This window comes from Anomalospiza imberbis, chromosome 16, assembly GCF_031753505.1.
Source record: "Anomalospiza imberbis isolate Cuckoo-Finch-1a 21T00152 chromosome 16, ASM3175350v1, whole genome shotgun sequence".
Lineage (NCBI taxonomy): Eukaryota > Metazoa > Chordata > Aves > Passeriformes > Viduidae > Anomalospiza > Anomalospiza imberbis.
Window position 1 is genome coordinate 2,840,957 of NC_089696.1, and position 17,939 is coordinate 2,858,895.

General features: G+C 45.2%; 1 protein-coding gene across 7 annotated transcripts in view; it reads left to right on the plus strand.

Moving 5' to 3' along the window:
• Nucleotides 1–17,939, plus strand: part of SLX4 (SLX4 structure-specific endonuclease subunit) — a 25,161-nt gene continuing 7,222 nt past the window's right edge. The window contains exons 1-11 of one of the 7 annotated variants that reach the window (XM_068206573.1): nt 1–360; nt 2,312–2,414; nt 4,120–4,816; nt 5,598–5,837; nt 6,605–6,779; nt 8,485–8,700; nt 9,618–9,832; nt 10,706–11,019; nt 12,503–12,782; nt 14,048–14,136; nt 17,126–17,272. In XM_068206573.1, the coding sequence (XP_068062674.1) occupies nt 4,450–4,816; nt 5,598–5,837; nt 6,605–6,779; nt 8,485–8,700; nt 9,618–9,832; nt 10,706–11,019; nt 12,503–12,782; nt 14,048–14,136; nt 17,126–17,272 (2,043 nt within the window). In that variant the 5' untranslated portion in view covers nt 1–360; nt 2,312–2,414; nt 4,120–4,449. Of the gene's footprint in view, nt 361–440; nt 2,415–4,119; nt 4,817–5,597; nt 5,838–6,604; nt 6,780–8,484; nt 8,701–9,617; nt 9,833–10,705; nt 11,020–12,502; nt 12,783–14,047; nt 14,137–17,125; nt 17,273–17,939 lie in introns of those variants that run through there. The other 6 variants (XM_068206574.1, XM_068206575.1, XM_068206576.1 and 3 more) reach the window with 6 other exon arrangements.

Sequence of the window (17,939 nt, forward strand, 5' to 3'; positions counted from 1 at the left end):
TTTTTATTACCACTCTGATTACTTTTCCTTCTCTGAAAACCAAGTGAAATTTTATCAAGTATTCTTCTCTTTATTGATTTTTGGGGCATCTACCAAAATGTTTTTATTCAGTCCCTAAAATCAATTGTATTATTCTCTTTAAATTAATAACTTGTTGTTTTCAGTCAAACTCGTTTGATTTTTGCATCTCCAGCTGCTTCTCTTTGAATGTGCTGCTGTGTTTGCATAAAACCAGGAGCATTTGCACCTGAGTGACCGTTAGTTTTTATTTTTCTCTTCACTTCCCCTTCATCCTTCCAGAGGAGGTACAAAGTGAATTTTCTTTTCTGGGGACGTGTTGGTAGAGGGACACTTTGTTGTGTAAGTAATGGTTTAAAATTCTGTCTAGACTGTGATAGATTTTTTAGTGACTGTGAAATGCTTTGAAATGCTTTGCCATATGAACAGGGTGCTGGCACGGGGAGGTGTAGCCCTGAACAGAAATGTGAGGACTGATGGGATATCAGATATGGAAGTGGGTGGTGCCAGCTGGACACTGATGCTGATCCCTGCTAAGATTGCTCCTTGGAATCCTAGTATGATTTTCCTACCTAGCATTCCCTTGATTATAGAGACTTGAATTAATTTCTCATTTCCTGTTTTCCACATCTGGTTTTGTTACCCTTTTTTGGCACAGGGAAGCTGGCAGAGACCAGGACAAGAGAGTTGTACCCTCTTTGAATTCGTGTTTTGCCCTTACATTTGTTCTCTCCTCACAGAACAAACCTTGTTGTCCTCAGTGTTAAATTTTTTGCACTTTTGCAACCACAGAGACCCTGCACTGTACAGACGCAGTGTCGTGTCTTTATAAAGTAGTGATAAAGGTGTTGGTTAGTGCAGGAACCTGCAGAGATCAGGCTCTAGTGAAGAATCCATAAAAGGCTGGAGGATAATGTGCTTTTTCAGAAGTCACACCACTGACATATAGGTTCTTCTCCATCAGGAACCAGTAGGAAGATTTTTTGTTACAAGATTTGGTCTGGAGGAATCCCTAGAGACCTCCTTCCAGTGTGGCTGCCAGAAAAAAACACTGCAGAAATTCTTCCCTTTCGCAGTATTTGGTCTGACTTGACTGGAAGTTTTATCACCCACCCTCAGATCTTTGGCTGCAGTTGCCACAAAAGGAGAAGAAGGTGATGAAACTTCCAGTGCCAAGCCAAGTGGTGCATCCCATCATCCTGCTGCTGCCAGCACTCTGTAATTAGCAGCCCACGGTCACCCAGGCCCTGGCAATTAGCTGATTTCTGAAGGCTGAGGTGAAGCTGGAGGGAGGGGTGGGGTAGAAAGGTGGCTTCCTTTGCATTCACTCCAGCAGGTCCATGTCCTTCCTGTGCTGGGGACCCCAGACAATAATTCAAGTTTTGGTTTTGCCTCACTTTCTAATGTTAATTAATCCTATTTCCCTTAGCATTTCCTGTGAAATACAAGAGATTGCTTCCAAGGCGCTTTCCTGGTTTTGGAAATATAAAGTGAATTTTTCTTTCAAGATGAGGAATTGAGGAGGAGATGTCCTGAGGCACCACTGTGGTGCTCAGGAGGGGAGAAGGTATCTGCTGTGTGCAACTTGTGGAAGCCTGCCTAGCACTGATGGGCTGTTGTAGCCACGGTGATGACATATTCTTGGAGACTGAAATGGCAGGAGAATTGTTCCTGGAACAGACAGAGAGTGTAAAGCAGCAAGTGAGCAGGCCCAAATGTTGTGTGTTTGAGAGCATGTCGAGTTGGACTGCTGGTGGAAAAATGTTTTCAGGGGTTAAAAGAGAGGCTGCTCTGAAAAGTGGGAGCGTAACAGATGTTTTAGCTGTTTGGGTTTTTTTAAGGGTTTTATGATTTAACTAAGTAATTACAAGGCAGCAAATTGAAGGCATGTAGTAGGTGCATACTTTAAAATTACAGAATAATTTGAGTTGGAAGGGACTTTAAAGATCATCCAGGTCCACCCCCCCTGCTCTGGACAGGGACACCTTCCACTATTCCACGTTGCTCCAAGCCCTGTCCAGCCTGGTCTGGAACACTTCCAGGGATGGGGCAACCTGTGCCAGGGCCTCACCACCCTCACAGGGAAGATTTTCCTCCCCATATTCCATCTAATCCTCCTCCCTGGCAGTGGGAAGCCTTTGCCCCTTGTCCTGTCACTCCAGGCCCTTGTCCAAAGTCCCTCTCCATCTTTTTTGTCAGCTCCCATCAGGTACCTGTTGAAAGGGTGCAAAGGATCATCAAGAGCAGTCATTTCAAAATACACTAAATCCATCCTTTTCCCTCCATTTTCCAGGTTCTATCTTTCATTCTTACTGGTTCTGCTTTGTACCATTTTGCTGATCCATGTTTACTTGAAGGGCACAGCTGGGCTATAGATTTGGCATCTCAGTGAACAGGTAAGTGCTGCTGATTATTTTATTTGTGATTTGTTGAGTCCTAAAATCTTCCAAAATGGATTGAATATTATACTGAAAGAAATTACTTTCAAAACTATTACTTTTTGAGCTCAATAAACTGGTGCAAAATCTGGTTGTTAGGGGCAGCAGTAGCAGCAGCTTCAGAAATATTGAGATGTTGAACAGAGCAGGAATCTGTAAATGCAGCTGTGAAAGGGAGGAGTAATACAGATAAACTCTTAGTTTTGCATCATAGGTGTGTCTGATCTGATCTGCCTGGGACACTGAATATTGATAGCAAATGCCAAAGTGCTGCTCTGTTTCAAAGTTTAATATCAGGAATTCACCATAAATAATCCAGCAGTACACATGTGTCTGAAGTATTTAAAGCCATGTAGGATGTGAGATCTGGGACTTCTCCACATGCTGTCTCCTTCTTAAAAGAAAATGGTCAATTACAGTTAGAACTACCCCAGTGTTTTGTCCAGAGGAAGTAAATTTATGAACAAGCTACATAAAACTTTTGTTTCCCTCTAACAGAAAATTACTCCAAGATTCACAGCAAAATCCTCTGCAGGTCTGGGAGCCTGAGTTTAAAACAAATAAATCCATTAACATCTGTAATTGCTTATAGGAAAGGCTGACCCATGGAAGTGTGTAACCAGCATTCCTCAGCCTCTCATGTCTGCAGCCAAGCCATTTGAGAAAACAATCCCCCATGTGTTTTTCCTGCTTTTTGAGTCTTTCTGTGCCCAGAGCTTTACTGGAGTAACTGGACCACAGCTGCTGCCATTCCAAGTGAAACATTCTGGTTTAGTTTGAAAGAAGTAGATTTTGGGAGCAATAAAAACCCCTGGTAAAATAGCCAGAACCATCATGAACTCAGAACTAGGAAGAAGGGGACAATGAAAACATGGAAGAACAGAGCTCTAGTTTTAATGTTGCCTGGGAGCTGATGGCATTTCCATCTGGACACCCAGAGCTGTTCCAAGTAATCCCTGTCTAGTATTGCTGTTCTTGCTGTAGCTGAAAAGATCAAGAAATTAATTTTAAAATACCATTTATTTAGGCTATTTACCTCATATATGTAACAGCAGTTTGGGAAACCTGATCAGTGCTGTGGTTTATTGAGTACTCAGGGGAAGAATTCAGCAGGAGGAGGAGAGCACATCCTAAGTGAGCAACAGTGGAAGTAAGAGAGAGAAAAGGTGAATGTGTTTAATGGAATTGTTCTCTGACTTGTCCTAAAACCCCTTCTGAAGTGCCAGAAACTCCATTTATTTACTTTTCCAAATGAGGTTGTGCTCTCTTCTCTGAAACTGTAGTGTCTCAAAGCAGAGTTTAACACTCCAGAATCACTGCATGAGCTGAAGGATGGAGTTTTTTCCTGCTGCATTCGCTGGTCTTGTGCTATATAAATAGAAGTAGGAATGTGTATAACAGAAGAACTGTCTGAATCCAGAGCTCCAAGAAAAAACCTACCCCATATCAGATACCTGTTCTAAAATCTCTCCTCTCCTTTGCTAATGTGGCTTGGGCATGTCTGTAGTACAATTATAGGGACACTGTTTGGGGTCAGTATGTGCTGTTTCTAATTTTAGTATTTCATGGAAATTCTCTTCTCCTTCAGCAGTTACACCTTGTCCCACAGTGCATCTGCCTGTACCATTGTGCATGACTACCTGCCTTTGTTTCTTTGTTTAAGGGCTTTCATAAGTGTCTCTCTGAAGCTCTGTAGCTTGCCGTGATGATCCTAGACGTGCCCTGCACAAACTGAGGTGCCTAACCTATGGTCCAGAGTCTTCTGAAGAACCAGCTTGTGAAAGCAGGTGAGGTCCTTGGAGAGAAAACATGCTCTGCTGAATGTGAATTAAGTGTGGAAGAATGAACTGTTGGAAGTGCCCACTCTGTCTGGTGACCTCATTGGAGTCTGGAGAATGGACATCTCTGAGGTGCTGGAAGGGCTGATACAAATCTGAACTGATTCTGGTGCTTCCCCCTGCCCTCCAGTCCTCACAGTGTTACTGGAAAGCCAATGGATGAACAGGACAATGATTTTAAAGAGTTATGGGCAAATATTTTGAGTGGGGCAAAGAAAAAGGCTGGGGATGCTGAGGCAACAAAGAGGGTTCAGAACAGGCCAAAGAGCACCACAACACAAAGCAAATTAAGAAGAGGCAAAGCTGCTGCTAAGAGCCAAACCCATCATCACTTACCAGCAGTGAAGGAGAAAAACTTACTTCAAAATTTGGGTCCAAAGGAGCAAGCGTTGGTGCACAAAGAAGATGGTGATGCTGCAGCCTGTAGTGGTGAGACTGCACAGGGGGATGGAGCAAGAAGCCCTCTCCCTGCCAGCCAGCTGAGCACAGGGACCACTGAGTGTAGCCAGAGGCCTCTGACAGGTAAGTGACCTGAAACAGTTCAAACAGAAGATAAGCAAGGACTGGAAGGACTCTGTATCTCAGTGGAGGTTTTGAGAAGTCCATCCAGAGGGAACACAGTAGCACTGTTGGAAGCAGGCTTATGCCTTACATGGGTTTAACCTAGGAGTGTGTTCTGTGCCGCAGGCAGATGTCCCTCAGTAAGGTGAAGCCTTGGTACAAAGTGATTTGCTGGCCAGTCATTTTTCACTGTTTTTTTCAGTATCAGATCTGAGAAAAGTACTCTCAGATCATCTAGAAGCAAGCTCAGAGTATATTGTGGTGCTTTTTCACTCAGTGCTTCATTGTATGGTGACATATTGTCACTGGATGTTTTCAAGGGCAAAAACATGAATGAGTTAAGAAAGGTGTCGGATTCATTCATAAAGGATTAGTCCTTCAGTAGATGTTAAACATGGTGGTCAGAATGCAGTCAGGGTGATGGAAGTCCTTAAACTGATAAATTAGGTCAGTCAGGAATGGGACGTTGTGTGGTGGGAATGCTGGGAGAGCAGGGCTGTGGGACTGCCTTCCATGTCCCTGCTGGAGACCTTCATGCAAGCAAGGGCTTTCTTTATATTCCTGCCTCTAAAAGGGATACAAAGGTCTCTAAATGCCCCTGTAGCACCCCAGTGTTGTTACTGTGGTTACACAAATTGCTCACTTCTCCAAGAATGGCTGTGGCAGAACTGAGCCTGGCCCAGGCTGCTCTCAGTGTGTGTTTAAAACTGCCTGGTAAAACTGGTGTTTTCTCCCCCTCCAGTAAATGCTCCGAGTGGCTGTTCCCAGAGTACCCTGCCCTTCCTTCCTGCTACTCCTCCAGGAACCTGCTCCTCACCCACCCCCAAGGTGCGGGTGGCAGAGCTGGTGGTGGAGAGAATGCAGCAGTTCAAGAGGGTGGCACCTGAGCAGCTGAAACACAGCTCGGATGGGAGCGTGCCAAAGGCTGCAGCCAGCAGGGATTTCCCTGCCAGGAGCCAGGAGCAGAACTCTCCTGAGGATGGTACGTGTCTCCTCTTGGCTCTGGTGCGTGCAGAATGAGTGGCTGGTGAGAATGGTTGCCTGAGGAGCAGTCCTGGATCCCAGGGCTTTGTTCCTGGCTGGCCTAGTGGCTTGCTGTGCAAATCACTCCAGATCCCTGAGAAAACTTTGTTAAAGGATTATCCATACCTTTTTCCCAGCTCTTCTCTAAGGCTGAATTAATCTCATGTAAATTCTAGAGGATTAACTGTCTCTCTGGAAACAGGTTGAAATTCCAACAGGATCAGTGAGCTTGGTCATCCTTCCCTTGGGACAGTGTTAAGCAGCTCTTAGGTAGCCCCATCTTTGGTACCTCTCCAGGCACTCTCTAAGGTGATATGTTCTGTGTTGATAAATTGAATTCACAGGAAATTTACTCTGGCTGGTTCTTTATAGAACCTGTTGGTTCTGTATGGGCATGAAAATCTGCTGTGTTGTACATTTGATGTATAAAATTCCATATTTTCCCCAGAAACTTCAGCCAAAACTGTCCCTTCATTGTCTCTGCCATGTGATGTGCTGGGAGTGAATTGCCACCTCTCGCTCCTGGTCTGGTCCAGTCTTGGAGTGTTGGAAAGGAGCAGGTTGTACCTTTCCTGGTGGAGTTCAGGTGTGAAGATGCAAGAGGAAGATTGCAATGGATTTTTGTGTGTCTAATTTAATAAGCTAATAATGACAAGTGTACCAGTTTCTCACCTTCCACACAGGATTTAGTTTTCCATCTTACGTCACCTCTGCCTTCTTTGCCAGATCCCCACCATCCCCCATCCGTGGAACACGACAGTGCTCTGGCTTTGGCTCTTCAGCAGGAATCCAAGGAGGAAGCCCTGGCAAGCCTGGAGGATGCAGGCTTGTTCTTCTGTCAGATCTGCCAGAAGGATCTCACAGCCATGAACACCCTGCGGCGAGAGCAGCACGTCAACAGGTCAAGCACCAGCAGGACCTGTCCTTTCCATCCAGCCCCCACAGATCCTCACTCAGCCCAGCCATGGAAGAACGAGAAGCTGGGATTCTGCATAAGGGTCTTTGCCTTTATGGCTTGAATTAACGAGTCGTTTTGGTGTGAAAGCAGAGGCTGATTGCCAGCCAATCTGCTTTGGCCAGGCCAAATCTGCTTTCATTAGCCGTGTGGCAGAGGAGCTGCCATTGTAAAGGAACTTGGTGATCTTAAAGGTCTTTTCCAACCTTAATGATTCCATTGGTGACGACTCCCTAATACAAATTTTGAGATCTACTGATTTCAGCCAACACAGTTGTGTTTGCTCTGTTTTGCTAAAATTCATTTAAGGACATCTGCTATGTCACTGTATCTGAGCTGTTTGCTGAGGAAAATGTGATGTTACTCAGTGAGATGACTCAGTTGAAATTACTGCCCTTCACTGAACAATTTCCTTAGTGATAAAAATCAAACACAATTTATTATGTACAGGCAACTGTCTGGAAATTGAAGCTGTGCTTTTCTGTTGACAAAGTATCAGAAACAACACATTTGAATGATTGTAAATCCTTAATTCAAGCACTTCCAGAAAGCAGGAGTGATGTAAATTGTCCAGTCCTACATCATGCTACTGACTGGCTCCCACTGATCAGGCTGGTTTGCACCTGCAGCTTTCTAGGTTTTACTGTTGTTTCTGTTTTCAGACAATTTGTTCTGCTTGAAAAAGCTATAAAACAGTGACAGTGCTAGATATGTTTTTTGGAAAGTCAGGCTTTCTGAACTATTTACATGTAATCGCATGTTGAGATTACAAGGTTACATTAGCCAGGGATTTTTTGATAGCAGCCATGATTCCAAGAGTGAAGCTGTAGATGGGCAGATGCACTGACACACCAGTGAATGGTCTCTTAGCACAGCCCTGTGTGTGTCATTACCTAACCAGGGAGTGACTTTTGTAATAGGTCCTGCAGATTCAGAATTTCATACCCTGAATCTCTTTGGAAAGAACAACAAAAAAAGAACAAGTACAAATTTTTACATAGTTTTGGCCTGCCAGAGGTTATTTGAAGTTCATCATGCTGCACTCTGGAGCATGGTGTCAATTCAGCTGCTCCCTGTTCTGTTAACAGGGGTTTATAAATGAGCTGGAATGTTAGAATGAGTGCAGGAAGAGGGGTTGGGTAATGGACACGCATGAAGTGTGTTGTTTGGAGAGGCTGTGGACTCCTTATTCCAAGAGATGTTCAAGGCAAGGCTGGAGTAACCTGTTCTAGTGGAAGGTGTCCCTATGGCAGGGACGCAGATCAAGATGTCCTTTAAGGTCCCTCCCACCCCAGACTATGTGGGATTTTATGATTCTAAAGTTATTCACTGCACTTGCCTTTGAGCAATATGTTTTTAATATGCCTCTGAGACCATTATCTCCATGTAACTGTTCCATGTCGTGTTCCTCACAGCAGTGGGCAGATAATTCTTTTTTCTTTAGTGGATGTTCATGGCTGTTATTGACAGTAGAAGTGATTGTGCTTTCTATTAATAGTATCAGTTAATATTAATATACCATAATACAATTATATTAATACTGTATAATGTATTAATACTAATAATGCATTAATATTAATATATTAATGGCTTCAGTCTTAGCATGGACCCTTCAAAGTCTCCATAGGTAAGCTTTGCCATTGTCTCCCAGGTGTCTGGATGAGATGGAAGAAGCACAGATGTCATCCTCCAGCAAACCAGTGGTCCCTGAGTGTCCCATCTGTGGGAAGCAGTTCCAAACCCCGCAGAGCCGAGTCAGTCACCTGAAACGCTGTGCTGTGGAGATGGATGTGCCTCCTAATCTGCTGCTTCAGGCAGTGCAGTTGCAGGTGGCCACGCTTGGTGATGCAGCTCTTCAGTGTCCCAGGTAAGCTGGTAGGAAAAAAAAAGATGCTGGTTGCTTTGGCCTGAGATGTGTTGGAGGTCAGAAAGAACAGTAAATGCAAAGCTGACTCACACACTGGGAGAACCCTGAGCCCAGAGCAGGTCAAGTAGAGCCATGACCCAGTACCAGGTGAGGAGGATGTAGCAGTCAGTTGGAGAAATCATCTGAATTTCCCTCAGAAGAGGTCAGGTGGTGGATGGCTTTAAAAGCCAGCAGGAGTAAAATGGGAAGTAAATAACCCTGCAGTGGTTTGCCAGAATGATTTGTGCTCTGTGAGGCAATTGCTCGGTATAGCTGGATGAGTGTGTTTGAGCTTATTGAGTGAACCACAGAGTATGAATGTGGAGCCTTTCCTGAGATTTGTGGTGCCAGTGCCTCGGCTTCTCAGTTCATGGCTGTCCTGGGAACATCCTTTCACCCTGAGCCAAAGAGGAAGCAGATGTGATGTTTTGGAATGTGCTTGGTACAGAGCTGCTCACTTGAATTTGAGCAGAATCTTCAGAGTGCACCAAGTGGTGCCTGAGTGAATTTGTGGAGGGGCTCATAAGTCCAGGGAAGGACCTTTGTCTGTTCCCTATGGAAGCATGTGGGTGGGAAAGCATTTTCTGGTGATCTAGTTTTCTCCCTGCTTCAACTTGTTTGTTCCCCTTTGGTAGAAAAAATCACTCAAAACAGATGCTTACATCCCAAAATAAGACTTCTCTAAATTGCTCTAAATTCCCTGAATGATAAGAAATCCTTTGCTCTCTGCTAGGAAAGAAAGTATTGAATGGTTTTTATTATACTTGACATGGGAATCTCTCTGAGCAAATGGAACAGCTGCTCTGGAGTACTCAGTTATTGTTGTCTCTGATCCAGCCACATTAACTGGGGCTTCCTGCTGCATTCTTGGATTTCAGCAATCAGCCCAGCCGGGCAAAGCGGAAAGGCCCCTCCAATGAGGACTTGAGGAAAACACAGAAGAGGGCCAAAATGGAGCCTAAGGATGAAGATTTGCAGGTTGCCATGGCAATGTCACGCTCTCTCTTGGAGCAAGAAAAGCAGGAACAAGCAAAATCAGTTACAAATGTGAAAGCAGTGGCTGCTTTCCCAATCAAATGGAAGCCAGGATCAGGTATGTGTTACAGCAAGTTACTGTCTGAGGCTGTGTTACTGCAGGAGTAAAGCTGCTCTCCACCAAAACTTCCTTGTTGCATACAGGAGGGATGACAGCCCTGTTTCTGGTTTGTTTAAGCTGTCAGAGCTTCAACTATATGCAGTATCCAGGTGCAGTCAAGAATGACAGCAGGATGTCCATGGGTTTCAGGAATCCTGTGCTTTTTTCACTGATTTGTTGTTTTGAATCTGTAAAATAGTCTTAAGCTGTTGTTTCTTGTAAACTGTGGAAGCAAGGAAAAATAACATGAAAATATGATTATTTCTCCTGTAGTAGATTGTTTTCCTATTCCTCCTGCTGCAGCCTGGATTAATGCAGCTTTTTCAGCGTTGTATCATTTTGTATTTTCTGCAGTGCCATGTGTGCTCTGCTGCTGAGCAGAGCCTCACCATTTCAGAGTGCAGAAGGGTTTAGAAAGGCTGACTGCCTTTGGGGAGAGGGTTAAGAGCTGTACAGAGGGGAGACTTCACTCTTCACAACCCTGCTCCTGCCCATAGGTGCTCCCAGCTGGATTTGGGGTTGGGCATTAATAAGGCAAAGGTAGTAAGACACAGCATTTCCAAATGAAGTCTGCCCAGTGTTTGTGTGAGATGTGTTTTGATATCACCCATGACCAGAGCACAAGAAAAGGAGTCCTGCATGGGTGTGTTGGTGGAGTTGATTTCTCCCGTAAGGGCCATGTGAGGTTTTGGACTGCCTGCACAATCTTCAGAGTTGTGTTCCATGCCTTTTGGGTGTCACTGATTACAGCACTGAAGAAGCTGCTGTGTTGATCTCCTCTGCCCTGTGTGTTCAGCTGTTTACTTACTTGGGTTCCTTTCCTTTTTAAAGAGAAAAAAAGGCGTAGAAAAGGCACCAGTGCCCCTCCACCTCTGCTGCTCCAGGACCCAGAGAAGGTCCACAAGAGGATCCAGGAGAGAGTAGCTATGATGCTGACAGAAGAGGTGGAATTCCCTCCCACCCCTCAGCTGCCCATTAGTAGGATTCTGGAGGATGAATCTGGAAAAGCAGCCTGGCTCATGCCATTGTCCAAAGCTAAGAAATGCTTTTTATGGAACATCAGTGCTCTGACAGGACCCTGTGACCCTGAATCATTCTACACTGCAGCCTTAAGCCCTCCAATTGTACCCTGGAAGCCTGTGCAGGTGGGGCTCTGTTGTCCTTGCTCTGGTATGTGTGTGCCCTAGTTCTTGATACTTGTGTCCCTTCTGTTTCCTGACTGGGAATGTGAACCAGTGATCCCCTCTCTCTGCACACTTGCTGCCTGTGACCTGTTCTCCCCTGGTCTTACACAGTCAGGTTTGAGGATCTTGAACTTACATTTCTGCCTTTTGGAGAGGAGAACAAGGTTTGTGTTACCACGGTTTTTGAGCTTTCAGAAGGTAAAAGGGATGGGAACAGAGAGTACTGAGTAAAGGGATCCCATCCTGCTCATTGTGCCATTAGTTTGTCCATATTTACAGCAGCTTGGCTCTTGATTTTGTACTTGGTGCTTCTTTCTGGTAATTTCCAGTGTGAATTTTGCCTGTGTTGCACTCAAAAAGGACTGGGGAGAAAAAATTAAACTGAAACCTGATAATTTGCTAGCACAGAGAAGGTTGGAGTGTCTGGAGTTTTACAGCAAAGCATTTGCACTCAGGGTTTCCCTGTGCATCCCACTGCCTCCTGGTGCATGTGAGCTTTGATCCAGGTCTCAGTTCCACACTTTCATTTTGGTTCCACCTGGATCTGCCTCTTCCAGTGCTCTGTATTTTTATAAAAAATGCCTACAGAAACACAGGAATCTCTTTCAGTCTCTTCTCTCCAAGAAAAATATCACTTCTCTTTCTTCCCTCTTTCTTGAAGAAGTGTTTGGTGCTTGTGTTCAAAATCTACTGTGCATATTTAGGTACTTTATTTAATATTTATTTTCTAGTCACAGCCCAATGTTTCTCTGACTTATTGCAGGTTGAGGCTGGAGAGGAGGGACTCCATTCTAGGAAGTTTTGACCTTTCATTCAAGCCAGAAACTGCCAGAGAAGTTCAAAAATAAAAAGCAGGAAGGTCTTTAAAATCATGGCAAGAGTGTGTTTTTCCTCTGATTCTTTCCATTCACAGAAATGTCTGAACTATTTTTACTTAGAAATAAACAAGCAATTTTTTTTGAGAAATTAAGACCAAACCTGAAAAATACCCACTCCAATGTGAAAGTTTGATTTAGTTACATGTAACTGCAAAAGCATTTCAGAACTTAGAACAGAAGCACCTGGAGAGCTTCAGCTGTGACTTTTGCCAGGAACTCCAGCTATAATGAAATATTTAGATGTTGAATTGGGAGCATTTCCCCCATTCTTTCTCCCTGCTTGGCAGATGTCTGCACAGACACGCTCCTGGAGAAACCAACTTTTCTGCATTTTCCATTGTAGTTTTCTTTCTTCTGTTCAGAGCTCTTTTATCTCTGGAGATAGACCATAGTTCTTCTTAGAACTGCAGAGAACAATTTCTCAGAATTCCCTGTACCTGGGCAATGCTCTGTGATCCTTCATTGGTGTTTCAGGAGTACGAAGCAGACACTGTACTTTGAGCTTTGCAAATACATAAAACAAGACCTAATTTATTGGTGTCTTTTTTTCCTCCTCACTTGATCAGAATAAGCCAGAGAACCTTCAGCCGTCGGTGGGATCTCATCAGCCAAAAGTGTCCCAGCAAACTCAGCCTGACCTCTGTTCTCAGGAGCCCACTTGCACAAAGGTTGGAGGCCAAACTTCTGATGAATCCAAGCCAGGCCCTGAAGGAGATGGGCAGCTTTTATCCCCGAGCCAGAAGGACATTCAGACCCTGCAGGACCTGGTGGAGTTGGCCAGGGAAGGACTCACCCTTACTCAGTGGAACCTTGACACTGGCCATGTTCAGGCAGCAGAGCAGCCAGGTGAGTTCTGGCAGCTTTGTGAGCCCTGCCCCTGGTTCCTTCAGCTACACAGAGCCAGGCTGTGGCTGGGCTGAGTGGGCAGCACCCACAGCTGTTGGTGTTGATCCAAGAGATGATATTGTGGGGGCACATTTTCCTGCAGTGAGATGTAGATACAATCAACCTGATATTTCTGAAATTATTCATAAATCCCAGCTTTTAGGAGAATTCCTGGACAGCAGATACTAAATTTTATTTTAAAAATAAAGAAATCAAAGTGTTTTCTGCCAGGAGGGAGCCTGGATGTGGTCAACACCTGGAACAAAATCTTTATTTCTGTTTATCGTGGGCATACAAGAGAGCTGGAGAGGGACTTAAGACAAAGACATATAGGACATGGGGGATTGGCTTCAAACTGAAGTAGGTTATATTTAGATTAGATACTGGGAAGAAATTTTTCCCTATGAAGGTGCTGAGGCCCTGGCACAGGTTGTCCAGAGAAGCTGTGGCTGCCCCTGGATCCCTGGAAGTGTCCAAGGCCAGGTTGGACAGGGCTTGGAGCACCCTGGGATAGTGGAAGGTGTCCCTGCCCATGGCAGGAGCGGTAATGGATGGGCTTTAAAGTCCCTTCCAACCCAGACCAGTCTGTGATTCCATGATTCTGCCTGGACAGCCTTTCTGTTCTGTGCACTGTCTTTTCAGGTCTTGAGACAGTCGGATGAGAGATGCACAAGAGGGATGATTTTGTGTTGGACATCGATTACACAAACCTGAAGTTTGTCTGTGCCCACTCAGGGTTGAAAAAATAGAACACCTGGAATTCCTCTGTGGGCAACTCTCTAATGTCCCCAGTCACACTTGCATGTGGTGCACAACTGCACATTTCAAGGGCAGTGGTACCCCTTAAAGAGCTCTGGCTCTTCAGCAGAATCTCATCAGCAGAATTGTGTCTCCTGTTCATCTGTGAAAAAGAACGTGGTTCCTAAGCTCACCAGTCTGCGTTTGCACTTGGATACAATACTCCTCACTTCCCCTGCTAAGCTGCAGCAAATGGTCCCTGGCCCTTTAATGTGTATAAATAACAGTGAAATGGTGCTTAGGTACCCTCAGCCTGTCACAGCCCAGAGCCAAACCCTGCAAAAAGGCATGAGGGAGAGGCTGAGCCTTCAGCCCAGCCAGCCTGGTCATAGCAGCTGTCACAGGAAGGATCCTCTTAGGAGTTCTTAGATCGTTCTGTCTCACAAGGAAGTTGTATGTGATTTGTGATGTGCATTTTCTTCCCTGAGGAGAAGAACTGACTTCCAGTGATCCTCCACTTAGTGGCTTTGTGCCCCCATCCAAGAAGAAGAGCCTCCTCAGGAGCAGCTCTAAAAAAGTAAGGATAACCTTTTTTTCCACTCTTTATATATTCATCTATAACAATTAAAAACTGTTGCATTTGTGCAATTCAAAGAAGTGTGGAATATTTCCCATTCCTTTCTGTGGAAACAAAGTGGTGCTTAAGGTTCACAGTGACTTGATTCCTCATGGGCACAGGTGAGATCAGCACAGCTGGGGTGTTCCATCCATGCCCACGAGAGCCTGGGGACTTTTCAGTACTTGTCCTACTTGATGAGAGATAATTTAAATGCCAGGGAACAGAAGGCCAGGCTGTGCAGGTTAGGGAGCTGTAGCACTGAGAGTGTTTGGGGGTAGGAAGCAGGGATGCAGCTGCAGAATGTTATGCAGTACACTGCTTTAATGCCCAGGTTATCCAGGAGAAAACTGGCAGCAGCCCAGGAGAGACAGAGCTGCTGCTGCTCCCCCTGGGCTCACACACCCAGCTCTGGCTGGTTCTGAATGGAGCTCCTTCCTCCCCACGCCGTGTCCTGCAGTGGGAGGGGGAATTCTTGCAAGGACGGGTTGACTTGTACTAAATCCTGGCATAAAAGCCTGGTAGATGGTGGAATGTTGTGAGGGCCGTGGAGGATGAGCACGTTTTGCTGCTAACTGAGCTTTTAAAGAGTTTTGTGTAGAAAACCCTCAATTGTGGGAACACAGAGGATCTAGTTTGAAAATCAGTGTGTGCTCTATGGTGGCTGAGTGAGAAATAAAGCCTAGTAAGTCACAGATGATTTTTTTATCAAGCCTGTGCTGTTCTGTAGATGTCATCTTATCCCACATGCACCAGGGGATGTGTAATTTTCCATGAATGTATAATCAGTTTTATTCAATTGAAGGTCATACAAAGTAAAAAGAATTCATTTTCTTACCAAGGTCATCCACTTTATCTGATGAAACTTACTATCTTTTGTTTGATAATACATAATCATGCCCTGAAAGGAAGTACATTTTGGTGCTGGATAAATTTTGATGCTCTGACAACATATTTTCATATTGTGCTTAAAGGATTACAATACTTCTAATAGGAGACAAATCCTTGAGGTGAGAATTGGTATTCAACTTGAGGATCCCAGCTACTTGGTAGAGAAACTCGAGATATTCTTTGGGAGTATTAAAAAAATTGTCCTTAGCAGGAAAAGGCCTTGTTTTGTTTTTCTGTTAAACCAGAGGCCTTTAGCAATACAGGAACTGTTCTAACACTGTTGTTGAAACTCAGTTGCTCCCAGTAAAACAAGTATGGTCGTTTTTTCAGAGTCAGTTTGTTTCCATTATCGTTTTCCTGAGCGACTGAAGTGTTGTTGAAGAGCTGGATTGCCAGTGGGAGAGATTTGTGCTTTATATGAGCACAAACAGTGTGACCATGCAGAGCAAATGCACCCATTGCACTGGTAACACAACCCCCGTGCTGACCCTTGGTCACATCACTGGGGTCCAGTCTCAGTGGCCTCCTCAGCAGGAGAGAATGTTCTGGCGTGTTCTCCAACACACAGCTCATACCTGCTCAGAGCTGTCTTCTGGCCAGTTTCTTTGCCTTGCACAGAGAATGGAGCAGCCAGGGGGTTTCTGGCCTTGTTTAATTTCCCCATTCCTGATTGATAATTTTAGCACCAGCAGGAAAGCTGTTCTGGGCTCGCTGCCTGGAACGTCACATGCGGAGCCTGTGTTTGCTGGTGGCCCCAGAGCAGCCTCACAGGTATCCCACCTGCCAGGAATAAGAAAACAAGAGGACTCAGATTAGTTTCCAAACTGAGTTTCCTGTCTTCCCTTTGGAGATCAGTCCACAGCACTGCCACAACATGCAGAATGTTCCCTAGCCCACCTGTGAAGGCTGGGAGAAGTGTTCCAGTGTGTGCTGCTAATTCCTGCTGGATGGAGTGAGTCCAAAGGTTGGCTCTCCACAGCCCACTGCTAATGTAGAAACCTGCTAAGGAAATGAAAAGCTGTGTTGTTCCAGGTGGAATTGCATGTCCTGCAGATGTTCCCTGGAATAAAACTTGCAGTTCCTCAGCTCTGCAGCAGGTTTGAAAAGCACAAGGTCAATGATTAGGGTGTTAAGCATAAACTGGTTTTCACGTGCAGTTAGGCAGTTTCTCAACCCAGCTGTGATCTGAGGGTGTTTCACACTTCCCTGAAGCACTCCAGGGCCACCTCCAGAGCTGCAACACTAGGAGGGATCTGAGTCTTCAGGAGATTGCCTGGGAGCAGCTCCAGAGGAGCTGTCTTGCCATCCTTGATGTCTTTGGCAGCATGCCCCAAGCCTGACCTTGCCATCACCATAACTAGCCACAGGTAACTCAGCCCTCCCCAAAATTCTAGCCAAGGGTTCTGGAATGATAATAAAAGTTGTGTTTCTTTTTTAAAATGGAGTGGAATTTATAAAAGAGGTTTCAGTAGCATGCTCATAAATTCCTTTGAACTGGATGCCTATATTAGTTTTATTCTGAGGGGGCCCCTTGTTGCAGAGCTGCTCTTCTCAGCTGTCATTGCCAGACAGTAAAAAGAGAGAAGAAAGGCTCATTGCCCTTCCTGAGTCATCCTCTTTCCTCTTACCCTGATTATAGTGAGTTGAGTTCAATTCTGTTGAAGTGGAAGTTATAGTTTCCTGAAATTGTGCTGGGAGGCAGTAGATCAAGAGCCATAGGCTGTGGCTAGACCACAGCAGGAAGCATGTGGTGAGATCTGAGGGTGATAATATGCTGTGACACAAGTACAGCAGAATGCAACACAACTGCCCTTTCTCCACAATGGGCTGGCTGTGAAAAAGCAGAGGGAAAACAAAGCAGGAATGTTTGTTAGACCTGTCAGCTTGTCCTGTGGAAGACCTGAAGTCCATAAAGCTGATGATTGTCTTCAGGAGGCAGAGGCCCCAGGCTGGGCCCACAGCAGAGCTGATAAACTGGGTTACTCCCTTCTTATTTTTTGGAGAAAGTGTTTGACATATGTAACCTAACACCTGTCTTTGTGTTCCTTTTGTGTTCTAGACCTCTCTCGGGCTGCTGGCTCAAGATTTTGGTGCCATGGTCAACAACCCCCACCTGAGTGATGTCCAGTTCCAGGTGGACAGTGGGGACGTCCTCTACGCCCACCTGTTCGTGTTGTACGCGCGGTGTCCGGCAGCTGCTCAGGCTGTGAGTGCTGCTGGCATTCCTTCTGCTCCTGCTTTGGAGAGCCCAGGCTGCCCCTTCCCACAGCCAGCCAGTGCCCCAAACCAGCACACAACACTGCTGGGCTTAATGGCAACTACCTCAGGACCTGCAGTGGTGCTTCAACTTAGGAAACCAGAATAAATCCTGACAAAATGGTGAAAGATGTGCTACTTTATCCTATTCAGGGAGGCTATGGGAAGTCAAGGATCCTTGCATTCCACCCATGAGCAATGAAGGAAGCTTTCAAAGTGCTTCTTGCCCTTGCATTTTTGTCCCTGTGCAAGCAGAGACTGCCTTGTCCATCTTGGTGTGTCCTGCCTGTCACCCAGGCTGGGAAGTGTGAGCAGGGAATAGGAAGTTTCTGGGAAGTACTTTAAAATAATCTACACAGAGGTTTTGTCACTCTTGCTTTGTTGGTACCTGCACTGACTGTGCTTTTTGCAAGGCTAGTGAAGGAGTTCTTATGTTCCCAGAGCATTTTAAGCTGAATAGCTCCCAGCCTGCTCCTGTGCAGCTTCCAGGAAATTCAAAACAGACCAGATGAAGCTCATACAGAGAGGTGTCGATGGGAATTGGGCTGGGCAGTAATTTGATTGCAAAACATAGTGGAGAACTCTAAGACCACCTTTTATACATGTGACTAAGGCAA